The sequence below is a fragment of the Cyprinus carpio genome, chromosome B2 (assembly GCF_018340385.1).
Source record: "Cyprinus carpio isolate SPL01 chromosome B2, ASM1834038v1, whole genome shotgun sequence".
Taxonomy (NCBI): domain Eukaryota; kingdom Metazoa; phylum Chordata; class Actinopteri; order Cypriniformes; family Cyprinidae; genus Cyprinus; species Cyprinus carpio.
Genome location: NC_056598.1, coordinates 3,828,055 through 3,849,900, shown reverse-complemented (window position 1 = coordinate 3,849,900; position 21,846 = coordinate 3,828,055). Strand labels below are relative to the sequence as shown.

The window sequence follows — 21,846 nt, the reverse complement described above, 5'->3', positions numbered from 1 at the left end:
TGTTAATCCATGTTGTATTATATCTGCTATATAATCAATTTGTTATTTACACATACAGCAATATTGTAGCATACATTGATTCATGAATGCATTTAGAATTTCAACGGTCACAAAGCACTGAAGGGAAAAGTGCGAAATCAGGTCAATGCCCATTATTTTCATTTTACAATTCACGCACCACACTAACATACATCATACACCATACCACATTGAGAAGATCTGGACGTCCAGGAATTGTTCAAGACTGTTTTAAAAGCAATGTCATCATTTTGTTAAAATCTTGTGAAATCAGAAATCAAGTCTTGCTATTTCTACCCACTGCATGTTAAAAGAGTAATATCAAGTCCATAATTATAGGTTTACGGTATGTCCATTAATCTCTAACTACAAGGCATAAAATGATCCAGTGGCAAAGGTGCAGATTAGTGTCCATCAAGGCTCAAGTGATTATTTGGCCACATTCTGACCAAACATTAAGTGAAAATCTTTAGTTGTGGTAGAAGGGCTGTGATTGGTCGAGCTGAACTGGGTCAAGAATACTGCTGGGTGAATTTCTGATGGAATTCCTTCAGTTTGTTGAGCATAATCTTGAGCTTATCTGTCGGAGGAAGGATGGTCATCCTGGTGAAACAAAGAAAACAAAGATTTTTTTTTTTTTTTGGTCCCCTACCTTTTTAGCAAATATTGCATTTAATCTCACAATTCTAATAATTTCCAATATGTTAATTACAATGTTTGGACTATTTGCTAAATAATTATTTGCTTATAAAAACAGCATGTGTGCATATAGAAATAAATTCCATTTATTTTTCTACGAATTAATCTACAAATATACTATTTTTATTTTATATTTTTTATTATTTATTTTTTTAGCCCAATATTTCATGCACTACAATTTCTCAATTAATAAGAGCCTAATAGCATGTATAATAAAGTTGGCATGAAATCTATTTTTTATTGCATGTTATAGGTATAATTGTGTATGTTTAATTTGTACTTTTTCTTTTGACATAACTCATCCAGTGAAACCTCTCAGTCTCAATCCAATCAACAATCAAAGGATAAAACCAAATTCCCACCATACATTTAATCCATTTCAAACAGATCTGTCACAATACAGGAGAAAAGATCTATTGTGACTCCAGTTTCATCACAAGAACTTGAAAATGTAGCTTAAAATAGTTTTAGATTAAATATAGCACTGCAGGACACTGATGTCACTGCTTGATATTTCATGTCAGCTATCCATATATCGTGTGTCAACAATTCCTTTCACAAACCATGAGAAGAAAGTTCAAAACTCTTGAGGACACACACACACCTGAAGTGATAAGTGCCTTCTCGTTGACCAAAACCACTGCCAGGAACGAGACAGATCCCGGTCTCCTCCAGAAGTTTCATGCAGTAGAACATGTCTGGAGCCTGACCCTTTGCCTGTATTCACACACACAACAAGCCATGAAGCAACTTAATCAGACCAAGCAGAAGACATAAAGAACACGTGACACAAACCGACCTTGGCTTCGTTGATGGCGCGCTCAGGTAGAGTGATACGGGGGAAAGAGTACATGGCTCCCTGCACAGGGTTACAGCTGATGCCTGGCACTGTATTCAGAATCTCTTCGGTCAGTTTGGCTTTTTCAGCCAAGGCACTCAGAACGTCTGTTCGTTCCTACATGAGACAGAGAAAGAGGACTGAAAAAAGGAAGAAGACTGGGATAATAGCCAATGTGGTTAACTGCATTATATATAGCTAATTGGGAGCAAAACACCCAGCCTTTCTTGCAGAAACAGAAGAAACACTGTACAGCAGTTGAAAACTATATCTACGTTCTTAACTGAATGTAGACAAAGGAACCAAGCAACTGACCATCTATTCTTTCATATTTACAGTGATAGATCGCTTAAAAATGAAAATTCAGTTATCATCTACTCATACTCTTATCATTCCAAACCTTAATTATTTAATTTCTTCAGCAGAACTTTTTTTTTTGGTCCATATAATACATATAGACCACATTATATACACAAAAGCAGTTGAAACATAAAAATATAAAAATAAAAAATATTTTCATATAATTTTGTGTTCCCCAGAAGATAGAAAGACAATGGGTCTCATTTACTAATCGTGTACAGTCAAATTTGTGTGAAATCTGCATAAGAATATTTTATCAAACAAATACCAATTTAACCAACAATAACTTTTTACTAAATTAAATTCTAAATTTACAAAATATATAGGAACAATGGAAACCACAAAAATTACACACTGGGTAGCCTTATAAATGTGTTATGATGAAATTTTATATATATATATATAGATATATATATATATATATATATATATATACACACACACAAACACACACTTATGATCAAAAGTTTGGAATAATTTTTTTTACATTTTTGAAAGAATTATCTTATGTTCACCAAGGCTGAACTTATTTGATCAAAAATACAGTAAAAATGGTAATGCTGCAAAATATTATTAGAATTTAAAATAACTTTTCTATTTGACTATATTTTAATATGTAATTTATTCTTGTGATGGCAAAACTGAATTTTCAGCAGGCATTGGCTACTTCAGTCTGCAGCATCACATGAATCCATGATGAAAAATACATGTGAATATGCAAAAATGTATGCCTATTTGGTGCTAAAGAAACGATTCTAATAATTATTAATGTTAAAAACACTTTTGCTGCTTATTATTTTTATGGAAACTGTGATAGACCACCATTCAAATGTTTGGGGTACATAAGATTTTGAACATAGCGTGTGTGTGTGTGTGTGTGTGTATATATATATATATATATTAAATTAAGGTTAAGAAAAAAATTATGTGTGTGTTGTGAATTACTTTTTTTTTTTTTTTGGTAATTGTAATCCATGTAGTTCCTTGTGAATGAGATCCAGTGTCTTGAAAATATATTTTCCAATAACCAGAGTCGTACACCACCATGCTAGTTTGTCTGCTTGCTGTGGTAAGAATTCGGCAACATTGTCAGAGGAAGGCACCTTGATGAAGGTTTGGTAGGAGGGTTCTCCAGGTTGAGGGGAGTTGACCACCAGATCCATGAGGGCTTGTCCCGGTGCAGGAGGGCACAGACGCACTGAGACCAGCTTGGTGAGCTGAGCCTTCACCTCTGGGTCCATGTTGATGACCTCCATGTATCCCCCTCGAAAACCACATCTGAAAGTGTGTGTTTGTTTATGAATGTTAGAAAACCAGGTACATTGTATGGACTGGATGAACTCAAACCATCAACATGCCATGTATTGTTTAACTCAGCAGGGCCAGATGTCACTCCATACCAAGTTTTTATCTGAAATGACAGCGTGATAGAGCTGTACTCACTCTCCCATGAAGCACTTAGAGGTGGAGTGGAATGATGCCAGCTCAACTTTGCTTGAATACTCTGGACCCATCTCAAACAGCACTTTCTTGAAGGAGTGAAACTCACAGCCCTCTGCATACACATTATCCTGATATACCTATGAAAGAGAAAGAGTAAGATAAATATTTCATGTTTTTTAAAGGAATATCGTCTTTAACCCTTCTATGAATATTAAGCCTTCTCTGCCTGTAGATGCTGATGCTAGGGGTGAACTTGATGTGAATACAGATTTCATAAAATGATATAACATGGTGTAAACCCCCAGTGTTAACTTACCTCATCAGCCATTAGGAAGAGGTTTTCTTTGACTGCAAATCGGATTACATCTTCAATACATTGTCTGCTTTGTACCTGACCTATTAAAAGACAGAATGGAAAGAAATTGTTTCAAAAAGAAATAAGTCGTAAAATAATCTTGCAAAAGGTTATTTATACTATATTTTGGATTGCTATACCATGCAAAAATGCTCTCCAGGGTTACAAAAATTTAGTGAAAACTGTAATATTGTGAAATATTAAAACACCTGTTTTCTATTTGAATATTTTATAATGTAATTTATTTCTGTCATTGCAAAGCAGCTTACTGATCCCAAAAATCTTACTGACCACAAACTTTTGAACTGTAGCATCTGTTTATATACTGTATATGAAGAGTTCAGATGCAAAATCCTCTGAGCGCCGTCTGAAATTTTCATCTAAAATGAGCATTTTTATTAGGCTATTAACCTATGTTTAGGTTCAGTAATTTTACTGTAATGGCAATGTATAGGTCATTTTCTATGCAATTAAAGTGAAACACCTTAACATATATATAGATAAAAATGCTAATTTTAGAAGAAAATTTCAGAAGGCACTTAACTATGACTTAGAACATTATATTATAATATTTTACATAATATTTATATTTGAAAAAACAAATATATATATATATATATATATATACACATACATTTATTTATTTATTTATTTTTAAATTTTGTACTTTTGTTTAACATTGAAAGCAATTTTATAATTCATTATTATTATTATACTGTTATTATACCAAATAAAAATCCGTTTGAATAGGTAGTTGTTATTACTGTATATATAATTTGAATTCTTTCTGTAAGGAAAGGATCTTAATGGCTCACCTGTGGGGTTGCCGGGGTTGATGATACACAGTACACGGGGGTCGCAATGCTCCCTGGCTGCCTGTAGAGAGCGCTGTAGCTCACTAATGTCTAGACTCCAGCACTTCTCCTCATTCAAGTAGTAATTGATCTGAACAGCACCCAGCTCTGCTATAGATGCGGAGTAAAGAGGGTACTGAGGAATAGAGATCATGACCCCCGTCCTTGTACGACCCTCCCCAGCGGTCAACAGCTTTAGTATGGTCTAAACGACAACAAGAGAATAAAACATAAGAAGACCATAAAAAACAAGACTACATTTCTACAATATTTCCTCAGTGTGAGGGGTGCATGATGCTGTTTTTGGGGTCTTGTCATGTGGTTTCTAAGGCTCAGTGTAAGACTATGGGATTTTTTTTAATGTAACAATCTTAAGTGTGATATGTTGAAAAATTAAATTAAATGAATAATATATAAAACAAAATAAAATTATATATATATATATATATATATATATATATATATATATATTTGCTGTACTTATAGGAACTAATAAGTATACTGGATATAGCAGAGCAGGAAACTGGTGGACTGTTTCTTTAATTGCATACAGGCTGACTCTGAGTATACAAGTCCAGTGTACAGAGAACTGTGTTTGCATTTGCCTGACGTACCACAATGCCGTCACTGGCTCCCGTCGTGAGGTAGATGTTATCAGGATCAGACGGAATACCGCCGTCACGACGCTGTATGTAGTTTGCAACATCGTGCCTCACACAATCAATGCCCTGACTGGTTGTGTACGCACCTGAGAGAAGGAACAGAGCCAAGGGAGGTGTGAATATGAAAATAGTTTCCTCACAAACTATAGAGCCTAAAAACCTCAGTGACAGTGACTGATAGCGTCACTTTAATCAGTAGCAACTTGACTGGAAAACACTGGGTAACATTAGTAGTTAACAATTAGTACAGTTAAAGTTTACTTTATAATTAAGACTTTTGGTTAAAATGTGCATATAGACGCATAAGTCCTGTAACTGGTCACCACTTTTTTTCTTCTTCTTCTGTGCAACACAATAGATAACAGTTTTGTGTCAACAGGTTTTATCCATATAAAACCAGTTGAAAGTCAATGGGGTCAAAAACAAAACTGGTTCCTGCAGGTTCTTATCGTATGAGCAACAATGACACTGTGAGACTTTTTCTTCTTCTTCTTCTTCTTCTTTATATAGGTGTACATTTAAACAAAATGCTTATCCAAAGGTTGTGATATTTCACATAGTCTTTCACATTATATGAGATCATTTGCATGTGTAATAATTATACAAATTTATTGGAGACAATTGGAGATAATTACAAATAATTGGAGACTGTTGTCATTTGATATTTCATGCCAACTCTCATTATACACACATCACATACCGATGCTGTTTCCTCCACATGATTGCAAAATACGCCTCGCTCGATTTTTGGCATCTTCTGGAAACTTGTTGTCATCAAGCAGTTGTGGATAAGTACACAACGCCATGACCTAGAGAAAACAAACAGCTAATCAGGCTACATAAAAATATAGAAACAAAGCAAAACTAATAAAAAATAAAAAAAACTTGGCTATGTACAAATCGGTTCATCAGAAACTGCTGACTTTGGTTAATGCATGGAACAGCTGAAAGCGCAGTGGACCTGAAAATGACTGGAAACGTCAATGAATGAGTAGATCATTCATTAAGACTCTTAGTCAGCAAAAGGAGAGAAATCGTGTACCTGTCGGAAAAATGTGATTGGCCGTTGGCCCATAGCATGAGCATCTCCGATGTTTGCTTTAATGACCTCTTCAAAAGGCTTCTTGACCCCCTGTAATAGAGTAAAAAACCAGACTTTCAAGTCATTCCAAACACTCAAAACTCAGACAAAACTCATGCACCTTGGTGTGAGAAGGCAGGTGACAAATGAAAACAATGCATTCTTAAACTGGCTCAAAAATGAAATTGTTTGTAATCTTCCAACTGGATAGAATCTTAGTTTAAAGCCAAATAAATAAAATAAAATGATCAAAGTCTGTGCCCATCTTACACTAAACAATTTTCTGTTAAATCTGTCAACTCCAACTGCCCAAAATCTGCAGACTGACTATGACTTTTTGCCACGATACAAGGTTGAAGAATTGCCAAGGTTTTTGTAGTGGTGGTTGGTAAAGAGTTCTTGCTGGCCAACTCAGAAGTGCCCACCAACAAGTCTCAATAGGTGTGTTTGCCAGCACTGAGCAGCAGTGAGTAGAAGTAGTGCAGTGGTTCTGAAACTTTTTTGGTCGCGTCCCCCTTTTAAACCTAAAAAAATTGGTAAAAAAAATCTATTTATGACGTAACCTACTGATACAAAATTAAAATTATTTGCATATTAGGGATTGGGTTAAGTCTATATTTTTGGACAATAATGTTGAGCCAGGATCGTCAAAAGATGTTGACCCAGAAACATGTCTTACTTGGCAAAATCCCAGCGACCTGCAGCGCAATGCGACAACTGTAGCGTCCGGTATAGACACGGTGAGTGAAGCCGAGAGCAAGATATGCCTCGTCATATTTTCTACATTTAGCTTTTGAATGACCAGCACCTGTATGGGTCTGTGAGACTTTATCTATGGCTTTTCTTTTCGTTTCATAAACCGATCCATCTCCCAGAAAACCCAGAAACAAAGAAGTCTTCAAATCAGTTGTAAAAACATAAAAACCTTTTGGTTTGTTAGGTTCTCATGACCTAGGGTCGCACCTGGCTGGAGATAGATAAACATTCTCACGGACCCTGAAGCAGACACACCCCCCAGCAGCAGAACAGAATTTTTCAAAAGTTTTCAATCTTTCTCATAATATAAGTGACTACTGTGAAATTTTACCAATCGTACGGAGACCTTTAGAATGATACCAAACATGGAGGGTTTAAGATCTTGAATTCTTAAGATATATAAATACATTTAAATAAATTCAAATTTAATAAATGAAGTATGTAAGTCTGGCAACTTGAGTTCTTGACACTTCTATGTCAACTTTTCAGTGACCTGGACCATATGCCCGGGGGAAAGGAGGGGGCCTAAGGATGCGTGAAGAGACAGATGAGCAAATGGTCTTTCACCCAGATCTTCCTGTCAGATTAGAAAGTTTATTGTTTTGTTGCATGGCATGTGTACTGCGAGAGTTCCTGAGTTTTGGCTTCACAAGAAATTAATTTCATAAGGAAATAATTTCACTCCTTACAACACAGTGAACACACCTTATGATATGGCCCGGGTGTGAACTGAAATGTAAGAACATTAATATTCTTTATGAAGGCTTTACCTGATTGGTTGGTAAAACAACACGCTAATTAGCAGCTTTAATATAGAGTGGGCTTTAGGCATAGGACTAACAAGCTAGCAGACTTTCTCCACCATCCTACATTTTAGACATTTGCACCTCAAGGCTCTTTTTGGTGTCAGTGTTTACTCAAGACGAAGAATTTACTCTGAAAAGGCGTGGACACAGTTATTTTTGCGCCAGACCTTTATTGAATATGCATTTGTAGAAGTTTCCCTTTCCAATGCAAAATTTATGGGAGGAGAGTATATAAATGAATCACACAACACGATTTACTAACATTTGCGCTCGTCAAATTACTGGTATTTGCGCCACTATTTAACCGCCAAAAAAAGCATATTTTAAACTATTTAGCATCTGTGTCTTAAGTAAGTAACCCGCACTTAATGCATATTGCCTCTGCTTATTTGCAACTACGCTAATTTGCACTGCGCTTGGTAGGCTACATCCTATTGGTCGATATGTAAATGAGATGTTGCATCTGTGTGAAATTGCCACGCGCATCAGTGCTGTTTTGGAATTGCGCTCTCATGCTAATTTGCCCTGTTTAGTAAATCTGGCCAGAAGTATAAGGGAACTTTTTTTCACAGATTATATCATTCACCAGAAAAATCCTTAAATCTGATTGCTTAGAAAAGTAATAGCAGATCCTCCTCAAATGTGCAAGATGATTTTTGTGATTTTTTAACTCAGCCTCTGAAATCATCTGATCAGCAGAGGGTTAAAATGCTGTTTACGTGTCTTATCTGGTGAACAAACAAGCAGCAAGGGTCAGTGGTATTGCTAATGGCAGGGGTTCACCCAGTCCCCTTCTGTGTCCCATTCTTTCTGTTTACTCATTTCAAAAACACTATAACAGACTGTGCAGCTGAAGTCTCACAAACAACCCCCCGTCACTCTCGCTGCATTCTGATTGGAACACACAAACACTTTGTTTTTCCAAATATGCTGTTCTCTCTCTGTGGTACACACGGTTCTGACAGAGCAAGATAATAAAACTGTTGTTTAACTGTCATCTGAGGATTTTTTTCAGTGACGTATTACCTGCCTAAGGAAATGATAAAAGATTTCAATGATCAGACAGATGGAGTGAAAGCCTATTCAAACGCTGAATGTGAATGTGTGGAATTAAGACATCACCGTAGGAAAGAGACATCAATGAAATCTCTTTAGTAGCTCAACTGTTGCTCCTACAGGGATGAGATTAAAAGGAGACAGGGCTTAACCCCATATGTGCCCCCTGTAAAGTGTTTATATTTGACTGCAATTAAAGTCACAGTTTTCAATATGAAGATTTGTCATCATTCTCTGAATTGTGTAGCCATCAAAAAGAGTGATGAGTTGACAAGAATGAAGCGATTCCCCAGTCTGCTGTGAGTCAGCATTCCTCAGCTGCATTTTGAACTCTCTATGAGGGTTTGATAGAGTTCTTTCGTACATCAGCCAATTACTCAACTATTGCAGTTATGAAGTGTAGAAGTAACAAATGTGTGAATGCATGAATTTCTCACTGCCTATAAGAGAGAGAATATCACACACCCTCGAGACGACAGTAATAGGCTGTTCTACAAATGATGGAAATAATGTTTGTTTTATAAAAATCATTATACATTATTGACATTATGTCAGTGTTGCAACTTTTCAATGTGAAGTGGTCAAAATCCTTCTCATAAAATGTGAACTCTTGCAGCCAATGCAGGTCCTTACATGATCAGCAGGAATGTGCTCCCTAAATCCAATCTCATAACACGTTATACAATGAGAGTCAGACTTCTAGATGTCATGTCGAAAACTCGGAAACGATCAAAGAATTGCATGCAAATGCAGTATTTTAATAATATAATAACAGATGTACAAGAAACAAGGAAACCACAAATAAGAAAAAGAGAACTAAACTGGCGTGTAAGCAGATTATACGAAAAGAATACACTTCAAATCCTATCAAATCCCAGACAGCGGCTAATAATGCTGTCATTTATGAATAGGCAAGCAAAAAGTTACGTAGAGTTAAAGAAAATAGTTCACTTAAAAATCAATAAGAAAGAGAAATGGTTACCAAAACTGGTTACAAACTTGTTCCACAATAGAAAAAGAGTCATAAAGGTTTTGAACAACAAATTTTCATGGTAAACTAGCCCTTTAAAACCCCCTAAATTAACATTTTAAAACATGTTTTTCTCTAGCTAAAACACATATATATGGTTTGTAAATTTGTCCTTTGAATTTGAGTTTAGGCTATAGGAAATCTTACACCTGTGATGGAAATATTTTATGTATTGGCCTCAGAAGGAGTCAAAAGGGTACGATCAACATAAAATTTTCTGAAATGTTCATACTAAGGATGCTTAGATCAAAGACTGTGTCTCTATGATTAAATAATCTATACTTACCCAAAAAATGCTTAAAACAGTAGAATGACAAACCAATGACCAGATCAGTAAACCCAATTACAGTGAAGAAGACTTGAGTGACATTGATTTTTACTCAACTACAAGGTATAAATGTTCATGTATCCTTCTGTTCAGGGAGTCTCTCTTGGTTGTTGTGACCAGTAGGCTCCCAGCCGTGAATAAAACTTTCATTCCTGCAACGAGCAACTTGGGAGTGGTTTCTGCAACGCAGCTGAGGAATAGAAGTACTAAAGATTCTATGCTCAAAAGACCACATACAGTGATAGTGTTGGAAGAGAATACAGCAAAGCCGTCCTCGGGCTGAGGCTGTAATACTCAGAGCTAGTATTAAAGATCCTGTGTCGGACCAGCGTACAGCTGAGAAGGGCGGTGAGAGTGTGCTAAACACCTGTGTGCTCATGTGTGATTGAGGTAGTGATAGTAGCTTCTTGACAGGACGCCGTCACCATACTTCAGGGAAGTATTGGATTGCATTGTAAGTATTTGGGGAATTCAGGGAATTAGCTCGAGATACTGTAGTTATTATATTAATAACTGGTAATTCCACGACACACTGTACACACAAACAGTGTATGAAAAGAAGCAACCTTTCTATTGCTGTGAAAAAAATATTTTCATAATTTTTCAAATTTGCTTAAACTGTACAATGGTTGTCAGGCCACAGGAATCATTACAAACTTGATTGTTGTGAAATCTAACTTACATAAGGAGGGGGATCACATATACAAATAAATAATAATTCATTTAAACCAAACCGATTCAGTCAGCTTGAATAAAAAGAGTGTGCTTGTCACGGCGTGTTTAACTTGTATCACACCTGACATCTTAACAAAAGGCAAGTAGTACATGCCAATATTTTTGCTGTTTCATAAAAGGCATTCTTGCAAAAGAGTTCAGCATGCTATATGTGTGATATAAAACATAGGCTTAGTGCTGAAATTGTACTTGCACTTGATTATGGTTCTTTCATTTTCTTACATGTCATCTTGTCCCTCAGGCTCCAGCTGTCTGGAATTCAACAAACAACAGCAGCGCTCACAATAGTTGGTACGGACGAGACTAGATTACAAGCGGCACATCTGTTTCTCACTAGGGCGAGACTGAGTCTCTGTCCAATAGAACCAGATGCATCTACCAGAAACTCCCACCTCCCCCCTAAAAAAGACCAAAAGCATTATTTCCCAACCCTTTAACTATTGGTCACAAAGAGGAGATGATTGTAAATGGCAGCCAATCAGAAGTAGCTGTGTGTCTACCGCCCCTAAGGGAATGACAACCTTCATTCCTGTTTGAGCAGAGGGTGGATGGTTTGTGAGGTTTTAAAACCTCAAAAACCTGTAAAACTGAGTCACGCACACTTTCGCAGTAGGGACAGTGGGTCAGATTTCACTAAGCATTTCTGTATTTATTACAGCTTGCCTTGCACATTAACTGCCATTCATTTAGTCAACATATGACTGATGATCTACATTCCAGATTTATAGCAGCATATGTATTAAAAAACAGTGCAGGATAAACACATTGCAAGGTTAAAAGGCTGTTTTAAATTAAATGTAAAAAAAATAAAAAATAAAAAAAAAAGACTGCAAACAGTGTGCTGTTTTTGTTATTTGTCGTGTACACCACCCCACTCCTTAGAGGACAGAGGTAATGGTATCTGCTGCTTAAAAAAATTATGGAAAGTTTGAGGAAATGTTCATAACATCTAATATAAATTTCTGGTGTATGTGGAACATTATGATTGATAATCAGAGACATCTTTTCTCTATTTTTCTGATAATAATAATTCTGTAATACATTTAGGGTGTAACTGTGTACTGTTGTGTTTTTGTGGAAGTCACCAGTTTCAGTTCCAGCAAAAACCAGCAGAGGATATTATTTTAGAAAGGTTATTCATAATGTCATAATGAAAGCAGTTATTTTTTCCCTTTATTAATGTAGATCCTATTTTAACAGTAGGACATAATGAAGGGTTACTTGCTAGTTAGTTGCAGGAAATTGTAGGGGCGGGACATTCTCACTCTAGCAAGCATTTGATTGGACAAAATCCTGTTCAGCGTAAGATGATTCATCAATTAGTAAATCAGTTTTTGGTCCATAATCCATAATGTCCATAATGAATTTAGTTCACTTTTAGGAGTATGCTAACATATATGGACTCAAAGCTAAAAGCCTTAGACTAAAAGCATCAAAACTTAATTCTGATTTAATAAAATCTTTATACCATATGTTCTGTAAGACCTATACAAAAGATCATTCTGTTATTGTCTATCATTATCTGGAACAAATAGCCATTTTAAGAATAAATGCAAATGATTTGGTGTTCGCTGAATGTTAATAAGCATTTGCATACTGTGTACTGTCTGTCTCAATACAGTATAATTATACACTCATTCTCCTGCTCCTGTGCCCCTGAAACATTCATGAAACATTTTTGTTTGGACTTTCTGTAGCTCTGGGCATCGTAGTCCTCTGTCCTGCAGAGTTTAGCTCCAACCGAATCAAAAAGAGCAGCCTGTAATTTACAAGTAAGCCCGAAGACTTTGGTTACATTTTTCAGGTGCATTTTATTAGGGTTGGAACTAAACTCTGCAGGGCAGTGGACTTTTGAGTTGCTCACCTCTGACGTAAGTTCATGTACTTTGTAACTACATGGATACTATACGTATACTTGCTTTTGCATTATTGTTATCTTTTACATACCAATAAAACTTTGCTGAGAGAAAGACAAAGACAAACAAAAAGACAAAGAATTGCAGAGTGAAAGAGATTGCATTAAGAAAAAATAAGGGAAAGCAAGCAGTAGGAAGCCAAAGAAAGATTTGTACAGTATTAGGTGAAGGCCACCTTTGTCATGCATGTCTTTCCCAGAAACCTAAAACCAATAGATCTGACAGCGGGTGCCAAGACTAAAACAGAGTGCATATTCTTTCCTAGATCAAGAAATCCCCAACAGACTATGCTGAAAAAACATCTTGGCTGCATTTTTATAACATGAGAATCCTGGAAAACAGTCAACAGTACCGAAAACAGTTTTTATGACAGCAATGAGAGAAGGATGTTGTGATTGAGCTCTTTCACAATTTATTTACAATGGACACCTTTACTAGAGTCTGTTGACTTATTGTTCTTGCAGTACACACCATGTGTGTGTGTGTGTGTGTGTGTGCGTGTGGATGTTGTCATTGTGACTGCCAGTACCTTGCATCTGAGCAAAGGCCTTTTGTATAGGAGCAAATTTATAGTGATTTGAAATTATTGTGTGGCAGTTATAATTTGTATAAAACTGGATTAAATCATTGTCACACAATATTGAAAGGTTTATTTTCATGCTATGTTTAGATTATCACAGGTTTAAAATGTAATTATTATTTTTATAATACACTTTTAAAGTGTTAATTTTCATGGTTTACTATTGAAGGTCTGGCTCTGAGACAAGGAGCATAAATGCATTTGGAAAAACAATCAAATAACCAAAATGACCTTTGTAAGCTTTAAATAAGTGATGAATGTGGTTTAAAAACAAAATATACCAGAAGATTTTCTGGTGAGAATGTGTGTTAAATGTTAGATCTGGAAGAAAATACTCCAGCTTCAGCTGTTGTTTTTGCAACTGTGTGGCAACAGATGTTTGAAATCTAATAGAATTTCCATGTGTGTTAGTTCTTGGAAGGTGCTGTAGTTTACTTAGATACAGCAACCAATTTAAAGAGTGAAATAAAGACTTGACAAACAGAGATGTTCTCTGTTTCTATGACAATCAGTGCTGACTCTATCCTGTGATCTTATAAAGGGCATGACCTCAGAGTTTACTACTACTCCCAGCACCACTCATACTGTATGGCCATCAGAAATGAGGATTGCTAGATGTCTGTAGCCATAACTAAATAAGTAATAAAGAATACACTTTATACACGATGACAGTCTGCTTCACAAACACTGACCTAGAGAATAATTTTAATTTTTAATAATTTTTCTGCTAATTTGTTGTTGGATTATCTAATCAAAGCTTTTCTTTTGAATTGCAACCCACTTTTAAAAGTGTCTTTGGTATGAACCTCAAGCACACAAAGATGAAAAAAAAAAAAGATATTCACTAGAAAAATGAAACTGCGCCCACTAAGAACAATAGAAATAGCCCATGTATATGATCCGAGAGTGAGAGGTTCAGCACACATGCACTATAAGAACTTTTGTCAAGTAACCTAAAATGTGTTTTACGTAGTAAAAATGGTTCTATTCAAGATCACACTACACTACACCAAAAGTAATTTGTAAAGTTAATATCATACAAAAAAATAGCTTTTAAATTTCACAGTAGCTTACTAGTTCAGTTGTTTTCACTTTAGAGAGGGGTGATAGTCACATGAACACACTGCATTGTTATCCTGATGCTGTATTCCAAACTGTGCGCACGAGAATTACGGGATGTTTGCTGAATTTACAGCCTGCCATAACATAAACTTTCGCGCAATGCATTACTTTTTTGCGAAGATGTAATGAATACTGCTTGTACCTCTTTTAGCTCCTTCTCGATCTGAACCGCACGCTGAACGATTGGTCCGCGGACCGCGTAGTCAACCTTCTTCACGTTGGCGTTCATGGTGTCAACGGTGAGCACTTTCCCCCGAAGGGGTAACGCTCCGTTTTCGGACATCTTCTGGTGTAGATGTTCGCCTTGGGCCGCCGGGAATGCAGAACGATTCCTATGGGGAGAAGAAAGGGAAGGCAGTGGAGAAAAGTTCAGGAGGACCCGGTCTGGAACCTTGGGGTACACCGCCGCGAAAGCCTCACATCTTCCCCATTTCAAAACATTCACGGTTCTTTTAGATAACATTTTTATAAACAGTTAAAAGCGCCACAGGCTTACTTAACGGTTTAAAAGGTAGAGCTTAAAATTGGGTTCTTAAACTTTGGTTATCAGCACAAGTTTGCTGTTAAGATCTACCCTAGAAGACCTTTGGACTGTGCATCAGATAGCTAGATCAAGATTTCATAAGAAGCAGCAACTGCTGACCCCCACTAAATCCCCACGCCTCTTTTTCTCTACCAGGCTCAAAAACAGTACATTCAGTGTTTCTCTGGTTACTTTTCCATGACTGCCTCTTTTTAAATGGGGAGTTTTATAGTCAGTACCTCCTCCCTACAGTGGGCTATATTACGCACCAGAAGTGTAGAAAGGGAAGTCTCCTCGGTTACCGAGACGACAGACAGCAACGATCGACCCGTGTGAAGCGTCTGAAGCGCTCCAAACTTTGACCGGTGTAAAACTTCCCTTCACAGTGAACCTCCTCCCATTGATCCAATAACTGAGAATAAAGCACGCCAGCTCCTCCCATAAGGCTCTGTGTGTCTTGCAGAAGAGGTTAGCAAGCAGTGTGATCACATTACATATGTGTTCTTTGAAAGAATTGTTCCGCATACTGGCAAACTTCAGGAAATAGTAGACCAGTTGGAGAAAATGGCCAAATGACTTTTCAAAAAAAAATTATGCAATAATCTAATTAGTTTTCATGTGATCAGGAACCATGATGTTCTTCATTATTCAACCACTTTGGTCTTATTAGAAATTGCGAGAGGGGGCTGGGTGTTTGTTAAAGAGGAGATATTACAGGATATATTATTAAAATGTTCTTCACACCAAGAGAAAAAAAAATGGTTATTTTAAGAAAACGGTTCTTTCACATAAAGTTTATTTAAGGAACCCAGAATAGTTCTTCTAAGGTTTACAGAACCTCAGACACTTTGATCTTCTGAGATGGACAACAAACACATAGTGCATTCACTTATAGACATCTGTTTCCATATCTAAGAGAGAAGATGTGGGAAAAGACCCTTTTCGCCTGTCCTCTCACCCATCTCCCTTCACCCATCTCACTCAGAATGGTCTGTAGCATAATATTATGTTCTACATGAATGAAAGTGATATTTACAGTCATGTTTGGTATCATTTGAATTGTCTCAGGGCGACTGGTACAATGGTCTTATTTTACAAGTAAACTAAAAGGTGATACAGATCTAAGTTTAGAGATATTTTGCTCACTGTAGAGGGTGTGCCATTTCCCAGTGTGTTTCATGCAGATTACCATCTGTTCCCCAAAAAGGTGTAAACAATCATGTCTAGGACTTATGTTGTCTGATGTCTTATTTGATATCTTTGAATTGGCTCGGTAATTGGCCTACATTTTTACCTGACTGGTAATAAAATGTTGATTTTATTCTACTTACTCTGACATTATTTTCTCAAGTAGATTAAGTGAAGGCGTATGTTACCGCAAGTATGCGTCCAGGGTTAAGTACATACTAGATCTCTAGATTTTTTTAGAAACATTTCAAACAGGACAGAAAGGTAAACAGTAGCACAGTAAACAGTAGCCTTCCAATAAAAGTGTTAATATTTGTATATGCATATATACTTGTACAGACTATGATGACATTATCCCATTTATCCTATCTTAGAGGTAAGATTTTACTATTCCTTTAACTGCAATAGATAACCTGTAACTGCCCTGATTATGTGGTTAGAAGCATTAAGAGGCACTCAGAAGTATTAATAAAGATTAATGACGACAGATGAAGCTGGTTACTAGGACATAGTTTAAGTAAGAGACACACACAAGCCAATGCCTGCTGCTCTTATTCTGTGATATAATGTCTGATTTAACACTCAAACTAGTTTTTCAGTAGATGAGGAACAGGCTGTTGATGGTTACATTCCTACTGTCAGGGGCCCCATAGACTTCTATTGTGAGTGCCTTTCTATCAACACATTGTCTTTGCAAATTTAGGCATGTCACCGATCTCAACTATAGTATTTAACCCTGATTATCCCTTTAAAGCAAAGATAATGAGACTGGGTGAGGTTGAAGAGCATGATATAAAACATGCCATATTTATTTTTATTATTTTATACAGCTTATTGGCTGTACTTCAAGAATTTTTCGGCTTTGTGTCAATCAGACTGCATTGACCTTTGACTTGAAGGAGTGACTCAGGAAAACTGTTTTCCACCAATTGAAGATGTGATAAGTTGAATTTGTTAATGGATAATTATATATGAATGAAACAACTCTGAAGGTCTAGCACTTTAGTTGCCTGCAAATTTCATATCCTGTGAAAACAGTACACACCTCTTCAGACATTCATACTGAAAAGTCTTCATAAGAAAATGTTTAACAGAAAGCTAAGATTGGACTTCTTTCCTAAGTGCATCCAATAAAAAGAGCCATGTTTCCTTTGTACACCTCATGCACATTCAATTTATTTTGTCATTATCTTTTTTTTTTTAGTTTCTCAATTGTTGCGTGCAATTGCAGGTTAACAATTGTGCTGGCTGTACAATGCTATTTATATTTAAAAATAGATGTAAACATGTCATTAAAATGTTCATTGCATCAATTCTCACACCCAATATCATGTCTTTATTTAACCTGCAAGTGTTTATTTCTTCTTTTACATCACCTACTCTTGTTACAAAAATACAGGACTCTGTTCTCGGGACATAATACGATTGGACAGCAGGGGGTGTGATTACACAGATTTCTGCTGATTTTTACAAATAAAACGCGAAAAAAAGAAAAAAAAAATCACACTGTGAAAACATGAATGTGGTTTAGAAATAATAACAGCAGATTTTTTTGCTAGAATGCAGAATGATTTTATTTCCTTGTTGGTCATGAAACATGAAAATATAACAGAAACACAAGGAAACAAAAAAAATCTAAAGATGCATATGTATTCATTCACATCACAAATTCAAACATACTATAAAACTAATCTGTTCACCAGTGTCATTAAGTGAATATTAACATACACAGCTTTTGAAAATAATGTTATGCTTGTCCTCAATGCCAAACACATTTTCCGTTCAATGTTTTGTAACACTAACACAACAAAGGATGTGTATCACAGTGTGAATGCTTCACATATACCGTTATACAGTAGTGCTTTTGAGTCTATATTTTCATTCACTTTCTAGAATCACATTTGTTTATATCTTGCGTGTTTTTTTTTCATCCAGCTCCTAAGAAAGTACTTAAACAGTGACAGTTAAGAATTAATAGTAACACTTACTTACAATAAGGTTTAATTTGTTAACATAGTTAATGCATTTGGTTTCACAAACTAACAATGAATAATACTTATGCACACAGAATGTGTTATTATAGGTTTATGTTCATTTATAAATCTGCTATTGTTCAATGTTTAATTTATACTATAAACTTCTTTAAAAATAAAACTGTATTAGTAAATGCAGAAATAAAACTACAGTAACTAATATTAATAAATGGTGTACATCATTTATTGCTAGTTCAAATTTCATTCAAAGTTAAAGGGAGAGCTCACCCGAATGGAAAGTCCTGTCATCATTTACTCACCCTCATGTCGTTCCAAATCTGCATGTCAGCATGAAAGAAGATATTTGGAAGAATGGCTTGCCATTTTTTTCTCAATGTGATTCACTGCTGTTTCATAACATGACTGTCATTATATGGACAATTTTTGGAAGATTTGTTTTTCGCAGAAAACACAAACTCAAACAGGTCATATAAGGACATGAGGGTAAGAAAATGATGAGTTTTAATTTTATGTGAACTATCCTACTATTAATGCTTGAGCTGTTCATTTTTGCAAATCCAGTAAGTCTGGTACCTGGTTAGGTAACTCATACATGTCCAAACCAATCTCCTAAAAACCAGTTGCAGCAGTAATTGCTGAGAGAGCCTGTGTAGCCACAGTACGCAAGGCAAACGTGGGCACAGAGAGATCCATGAGGACGAAGAGCTGGTGTTGGGAACTCTGCAGGCCATAACACTTACACTCATCTGTGACAAGATAACACTGCACAGGGACGTGAGTAAAACCCTTAGAGAAATCCTCTGAGGTAGTCGAGGCTGATGCCTCCTGACAGATAAAATAACGAGTCACGGCAAATGTATAAAAAAGGCGGAGGAGCTCCAAGCGCCTGGCTGACGAGAGGAGAGGTGTAGCCTCTGAAGGAGCTCCACTGCGAACACGAGGGCAGACGGTGACGGCACGTCGAGATTCACGATTGATGAGGAGAAGCGCCTGGATGTCCCAGCGAAGGCTAACAGACGGGGGGAGAGTAGAATGTTTGGCCTGTTCTAAACAGCTACGCAGGTTCTCCACAAAAGTAGACCAAAAACGACCGATGAGCTCATTCTCTGCCTTGTATAAAGAGGGTTTGGGGCCACAGAGGACACACACGTGAACTCCAGGAAGTAGTTGGAAACTGAGTAAGCGAATGGCGACGGTAGGACTTCCTTGGGGAAGGAAGACGGGGTAGTCACATGAAGATGCACCGGAGAGCGAGTGCACCAAGACTGAGAGCACAACAACTTCCTGGGACGTCAGTCGAGACCACCACTTCTCCGTGGCCAGTGCCACACGGCCGTGCACCAGCAGGCAGCCAAATTCACTCTCCGCTGCTTGAGCAAACGAGTCTAGGGCTTCCTGAAGCAAGCCTGAGTGGGAGAGAAGCATACAGTCGGCACACTGCGTCAGATCTCCCATAAATCCCTGTTCGTCACTGACACGCTCCAGGAGCATGTCGATCAGGCGAAAGCAAGAGCGCAACTCCCGTTTTAGCCGCTCCACGTTGCGTATGTTTGCCAGCTCGTCCTGTCCCAGGACCAGGACCATGCAGTTCCACACGTTCTCCAGCAGGCGGCGCAGCTGCAGCTCACTGATGGCGGGGCCCCCGCCGCCACTCACCGCAATCAGCATCAGGCTCTCCTGAAAGACCCCCCAAACCACACGGCTCCCTCGATCCGTCTCACAGCTCATTAACTGAGCCCCGTGGCCGGCGCCAAACATATGGACACCATTTAGGGAGCCGATGATGGAAAAGGGAAGCTGCTTTGCGGAGCCTCGTGAGAACAGAGGGACCCCACTGGTGGCTGTGAGGCACAGCAGTTGGAGGGTCTCTGCTTGCAGCATAGTGAATGTAGACTGGGATGGAACGTGGCTCTAAACACTAATCAGTGATGGAGACATCTTAAAAGCCTTTAGGTGCACAAAAAAAAAAAAAAAAAAAAAAAATGCAATTAACACATTAGACCTTCAACACTGAACATACTGCAAAAGACATACACTGACATGACACCTTTGAACGGTAAGATAGGGTAAGATGCTCTCCTAATGTGCTTTACTTTTAAATTCTAACATGTTTAGATACAAGTTTAGCATGTGCAGCATGATCCACAAATCCCTCATTAACTAAAAGGGAAAAAACACCCGGTGTTTGCCCCGGGCGGCATCTTAACGTTACCCTTTACTAACAGGAAAAGCTGGTGTTCATGTAAAGTGTATGCTAACGTGAACATTCTGCCTCAATATTACAGAAATCAGTTTTGCCTGTGTTTTTTTCGTCAGTCTTAATTAAGAACCAACCTGCTAACGTTAATCCACGCCGAAACATTCACAGCCTACTGTAATAAGCGTTAGTTCGCATCATTTTGACCAAAGGTTTTCCCACACAGAATTAAGCCGCTAAAGACTTGAGTAGACAACTGCTAATAAGAAAAACAATTCAATAATTTTCTTGCCTTCTTACAAAGTCGTAAACTTCACGTATCCACAGCAACATCCCTGACTACAGCGGTTCCGTTCTTCTTCGCAGCCAATGAAAGTAAAAGAGAACTGATGGCTCCATACCGCCACCTTCCGGAGACTATATGTGAATGCAAGTGCAGTGTATAAAAGAGTTCAAGCTCTTGTTGTTGGTTCTGTTTAGAATTATTCAGTCCTGAACTGCAAATATACGTATGTCTTACGCATATTTAACATTTTGCTTTATTTTATCAATCCTGAACAGTCTCACTTTAAGTACAATACTTTTAATATAAAATAATCAACACCCTCTTATTTTTTTATACCCTCTATATTATTATTTTATATATTTTTTATACCCTCTATATTTTTTTACCCAGATTATTATTATTATTATTTTAAAAGGAATTAGCAACCAAAAATAAAAGTTAAGATATGCCACAATTATTCACTTCCATATATTTCAAAATGTGATAAATTTTCTAAACTATGTGTCTTTCTAAACATTCACAATTTGACAGTTAAATGTTACTTGCTACAGTGTTCTTAGCATTGAGCAGAATTCATGTTACATTTAAAACACACAAAGAATTGTTTTAATCATGCCACAACTAAAAAATAAATAAATAAATAAAACTGAGATCAAATCAAATCAAAACAGTATTTTTAATGCCACTTATCTTATTTTAACGAATAAAATGCTTAGTTCATACCAAAATGAATGAAATTCACACCTTGAAATGCAATCAACTCTGTATCGACTCCCATTGTGTGACTCTTACAATTGGCAAGTCAAATGTAAATCACTGAAGATCTTTGAGTGAAGCTGCTGTCTTTGGCATTGCTAAGGCTATCCATCTAAACAAGCCAAAGAAAGTAATTAATCATTTAAACAGTGACGAAATCATGACAGAATGTAATCAATCACAGTCATGGATGGGACTCATGGACGGGAATTTCTGGTGAGAACATGGTTCGTCGTTTTTAGTCCTTTTAAGCCAGTATAAAC

The 21,846-nt window shown here is 37.0% G+C and overlaps 2 protein-coding genes across 6 annotated transcripts; both read right to left on the bottom strand.

The window, feature by feature from the left end:
- On the bottom strand, nucleotides 1-20,889 carry gpt (glutamic--pyruvic transaminase). 4 transcript variants are annotated; one of them, XM_042717783.1, is made up of 12 exons: nucleotides 20,834-20,889; nucleotides 14,782-14,971; nucleotides 6,272-6,361; nucleotides 5,930-6,038; nucleotides 5,182-5,315; nucleotides 4,529-4,772; nucleotides 3,675-3,754; nucleotides 3,359-3,495; nucleotides 3,019-3,193; nucleotides 1,517-1,672; nucleotides 1,322-1,434; nucleotides 1-621 (listed from the first exon to the last, which is right to left on the bottom strand). In XM_042717783.1, the coding sequence occupies exons 1-12, from the start codon at nucleotides 20,872-20,874 to the stop codon at nucleotides 531-533; spliced, it is 1,560 nt and encodes a 519-aa protein (XP_042573717.1). In that variant the 5' UTR covers nucleotides 20,875-20,889; the 3' UTR covers nucleotides 1-530. The 4 variants fall into 4 exon arrangements, with proteins under 4 accessions (XP_042573717.1, XP_042573718.1, XP_042573715.1 ...); XM_042717784.1 differs by lacking the exon at nucleotides 20,834-20,889 and adding an exon at nucleotides 15,432-15,576; XM_042717781.1 differs by lacking the exon at nucleotides 20,834-20,889 and having other exon boundaries at nucleotides 14,782-15,359.
- On the bottom strand, nucleotides 16,497-20,949 carry fuz (fuzzy planar cell polarity protein). Of its 2 annotated transcripts, none has more exons than XM_042717786.1 (2): nucleotides 20,679-20,827; nucleotides 16,497-20,291 (listed from the first exon to the last, which is right to left on the bottom strand). In XM_042717786.1, exon 2 carries the CDS (start codon nucleotides 20,223-20,225, stop codon nucleotides 18,954-18,956), a length of 1,272 nt encoding a protein of 423 aa, XP_042573720.1. In that variant the 5' UTR covers nucleotides 20,226-20,291; nucleotides 20,679-20,827; the 3' UTR covers nucleotides 16,497-18,953. The 2 variants fall into 2 exon arrangements, with proteins under 2 accessions (XP_042573720.1, XP_018963418.2); XM_019107873.2 differs by lacking the exon at nucleotides 20,679-20,827 and adding an exon at nucleotides 20,834-20,949 and having other exon boundaries at nucleotides 17,936-20,291.
- Nucleotides 20,950-21,846: the final 897 nt, after the last annotated feature.

What these genes read in the sequence shown, in the direction of transcription:
- fuz (XM_019107873.2), bottom strand. Translation starts at nt 20,225, where the DNA reads ATGCTGCAAGCAGAGACCCTCCAACTGCTGTGCCTCACAGCCACCAGT.
- gpt (XM_042717781.1), bottom strand. Translation starts at nt 15,102, where the DNA reads ATGTTATCTAAAAGAACCGTGAATGTTTTGAAATGGGGAAGATGTGAG. An exon ending in TCTTCCTAATGGCTGATGAG is followed by an intron (nt 3,496 to 3,674) that starts GTAAGTTAACAC and finishes TCTCTTTCATAG; the next exon opens with GTATATCAGGATAATGTGTA. An exon ending in CCTACCAAACCTTCATCAAG is followed by an intron (nt 1,673 to 3,018) that starts GTGCCTTCCTCT and finishes TGTCTCATGTAG; the next exon opens with GAACGAACAGACGTTCTGAG.